General features: G+C 47.9%; 1 protein-coding gene across 1 annotated transcript; it reads left to right on the forward strand.

The window, feature by feature from the left end:
• The first annotated feature begins 785 nt into the window (after positions 1-785).
• LOC107154040 (signal-regulatory protein beta-1-like) lies at positions 786-2,541 on the forward strand. Its single transcript, XM_048810409.1, has 3 exons — positions 786-875; positions 1,068-1,610; positions 2,453-2,541. The coding sequence occupies exons 1-3, from the start codon at positions 827-829 to the stop codon at positions 2,539-2,541; spliced, it is 681 nt and encodes a 226-aa protein (XP_048666366.1). The 5' UTR covers positions 786-826.
• The last annotated feature ends 764 nt before the right edge of the window (positions 2,542-3,305 follow it).

The following is a 3,305-nucleotide window of genomic DNA, read 5'->3' on the forward strand; positions in this document are numbered from 1 at the left end:
CTCATCCTGACCAGGGGAGGTTGTGGACCAGGCCCTCACCACCCCATGTGACCCATGCTGATGAGCCCAAGGAAACCCAGCTAGATCCTCTGTTGATCAGAACCAGTCTTTGAGGTCCTCCACATTGCCCAGGGGAGAAGCTGGGATCTGGTCAGACATGCACTTCACACAAGGCAGAGAGGAGAGGGTTTTAGAGGGTCATTGAAGAAAGACCTTCCTGCCTGCTGGGCAGCACTGGTGTCCATCTCAGGTACCTAGTGCCTGGAGCCTGAGGAGCCAGAGCCAGGCCCTATCACCTGGGCATTGGTGGTTTCTTGTACCACACTCTGGGGCTAAAAAGAGCTGCTCATACTACATCTCACACAGGGTGAATTTCTCCTGGGCCCTCAGGAAAGATCAGTAAGGAGCAAGGAAGAGGTGTGGCCTGGTCACCCCTACTGGCCAGGACAGTTAACCCTACTCCCATGGAGAGGACCAGGCATGGAAGATGAAGAGAGAAGTGAGACCACAGCCTCCATGCTGTTCCCTGTAGGACTGTTCCAATGTCAGCTGGACAGTTTATCAGCCAGGTGAGGCATGAGGAAAGAGAGGTGAAATTCTGTAGCCCAGGAGGAAGATCTGCCCTCAGGCTCAGCCCAGGACTCTCCTGCTGGGACCAGCTGGGTGTTCAAGTGCAGACAGAAGGAGGCAAACTCTCTGCCCCTAGGGGTCCTGCTGGCCCCTCCCAGCTGCTTTGCATGCTCTGCCCCCACTGCTTTCCAGAGCCATATGAATGACTGCTTAAGGCTCTGAGGAGCCTAGTGTTAGGTTGGACCCTAAAGTAGCCATGGCAGCCCGCATTCAGCTCCTTTCCCTCCTGTTACTCTGGCTCCCAGGTGAGGGACCATGGGATAGTTCTGCATGTCTGTGAAACCTCTTTCATTGTGGTTGAGTCCTGTGTCGTGGCACCTTTGTTTAGCAAGCCCAGTGATTAAAACTCAGGGTGCTGCAGGGTCCTGGCTCTACTGTGGAGAGTGATATATGACCTAGACTGCACAGGTGATCTTTCTGTTCTCTTTCCATCTCAGGTACCACAGGAGAAATTGTGCTGACCCAGACTCCAGCCTCTGTGGCTTTGTCTCCAGGGGAAAGAGTCACCCTCACCTGCAGGGCCAGTCAGAGTGTTGGCAGCTACTTAGCCTGGTACCAGAAGAAACCTGGGCAAGCTCCCAGACACCTCATCTATGGTGCATCCAGCAGGGCCAGTGGCATCCCAGCCCAGTTCAGTGGCAGTGGGTCAGAGACAGACTACACCCTCTCCATCAGCAGCTTGGAGCCTGAGGATGCTGCAGTTTATTACTGTGTGCAAGGCCACACAGATTACCACAGTGGTTCAGTCCCCTACAAAAACCTCTCCAGCTCCGCTGCCACCCTCTCTCCCCTGGGGCACAGCGGCTGCCCCCAGAGGCACCCAGTCAGATATTTTGCACTTTTCTCTTTCCCTGCACCTGCAAATTTGTGTGATAGACGATATAAAACTTCATTCAGGTCTGAAAGATTCATAGTCTCTTATGCCCTCTTTTGCTCCCCTGGAATAAAATATGAGAGATTAAAGAAGATGGGGACACTTGGTATTATTTCCCTACTTCACCAGGTGAGGGTGGAATCTCTGGAAGAGTCATAATACACCAAACACAGGTGGAGTTAAAGGTGAATCCCTAAGAGTAATTGATTTTTAGATATTTATTTCCTTCACATTTTGACATCAACAACATCTTGCTAAATCTGTCAAAGTATAGACACTGTCTACCGTGGCTCCAGAAATAGCTCCAAGTTCTGCTCACATTTACTTCATAACAAAGCCAGGGTAAATTGGGGAAATCTTTAATACTTTCTTTTTCCTTTGTGTCCAGCAAAAAAAGAAAAGCCTCTCAGTTCTTCTTGCTTCTCCACCTATAGAGAGCCCAGGGTTTCAAGGAGGTGGGAATTGGTGGAAGGTCAGGGTTTCTGATGAGCACATTCCTCCATCCATCCTAAGGAGCTAACATCTAAGTGATTTGTCAGTGATTTGTCTTTTTCCTGTAACAATCCTGCATCCAGATGTTTGACACTGAATAATGAAGAGTGTGAATACAACTGTAGCTCAACACACCTGGACATAAATTTCTTAAAAGGTCAATCACTTAGGGAGCTATTTAGGAAAAACCTCCAGAACCCATTCATGGACAATTTGCAACAGGTTATTTCAACAGTGAAATGCCAAGAAAATTCCAGCTGTCCTAGCCAATTATCCTTCTTTTTCTTTTCTTTTTTCCTCCTTTGGCCAATGAACTTTCAAAATCTCAAGCTCAGTATCTCACATGCAGAACCTGATAACTACCCCTAAGGGAACATGTTCCTGCAAAGAGGCACCATGACCTTTTCCACCTTCATGAAGGGCCTCAAACTCCACTTCTCACATCCTGGTCCACAGGCAGCCTCCTCCCCTTCCTGGAGTCCCTCTTCTACCAGTGCTGGGGAGGCATAGGTGAGCTGAGGCCTCCTGTCATCCATGCCAAATAGCCTCACAGGAAATCTCGCTCTTTTTGCAAACCTGGGTGTCCCAGTTTGGCTTCCATGTGCATCAGCATAAGGCCTGGTTGGTGTCAGTAATGTTCATGGAAACCTTTGGAATCCCAGACCAGCCCATCTCTAGAGCTCAGGTTTGCTAGCAAGATCCCTCCCACTAGATGGCTTCCTCATGAATGTCTGCCACTCTCTCCAGAAAAAAGTGTCCCTGTGCAACTCCTGCCATTGTGTGCTTCCCACTCAGTGAAGGTAATGGACACTTGTCCCTCTAGTGCTCTTCTTATGTTTGGTGAAGGAAACTGGGATGTTTTTGCACAGATTCTTGTGCTTGAATTTGAATATTTAACAACCCTGCCAGGTGTTTCACTATTTCACAACAGAGTCCTGGTATTTAGCATTGCTACTCTGACTTCACACAAAAATCAGCTGTTTATTATATTCTATTACCTGGGAAGTGGAAGAAACACATTTTACTTTCCTTCTGAGGAGTCAAGGAAATTATGGGTTGGAAGATGAGAAGAGCAGAGTCATGACCAGGAGCACTGACTGCAGAGTTCACTCTGGGCTCCTCCTGAGCACACTTTGACTTTAGAGCCTCAACATCCTTCTTTGCACAATAGAGATAAGAAATTTATTTTGCACAGGCTCCTGCACTGAATGTTATACAATGATATTAAAGGAGACTGTCAAAAAGTAAATATATCTTTGTCTGCTGGTTTTTGTGTTGAAAAGCCTAATATGAACATAGAAGTCCATCC

This window comes from Marmota marmota, unplaced genomic scaffold (genome assembly GCF_001458135.2).
Source record: "Marmota marmota marmota unplaced genomic scaffold, marMar, whole genome shotgun sequence".
Classification (NCBI taxonomy): domain Eukaryota; kingdom Metazoa; phylum Chordata; class Mammalia; order Rodentia; family Sciuridae; genus Marmota; species Marmota marmota.

Excerpts from the sequence above, each read along its gene's own strand:
- LOC107154040 (XM_048810409.1), top strand. The coding sequence starts at position 827 with ATGGCAGCCCGCATTCAGCTCCTTTCCCTCCTGTTACTCTGGCTCCCA. Across the intron at positions 876-1,067 it reads CCTGTTACTCTGGCTCCCAG|GTACCACAGGAGAAATTGTG; the intron begins GTGAGGGACCAT and ends TTTCCATCTCAG. Across the intron at positions 1,611-2,452 it reads AAAGAAGATGGGGACACTTG|GCAGCCTCCTCCCCTTCCTG; the intron begins GTATTATTTCCC and ends CCTGGTCCACAG.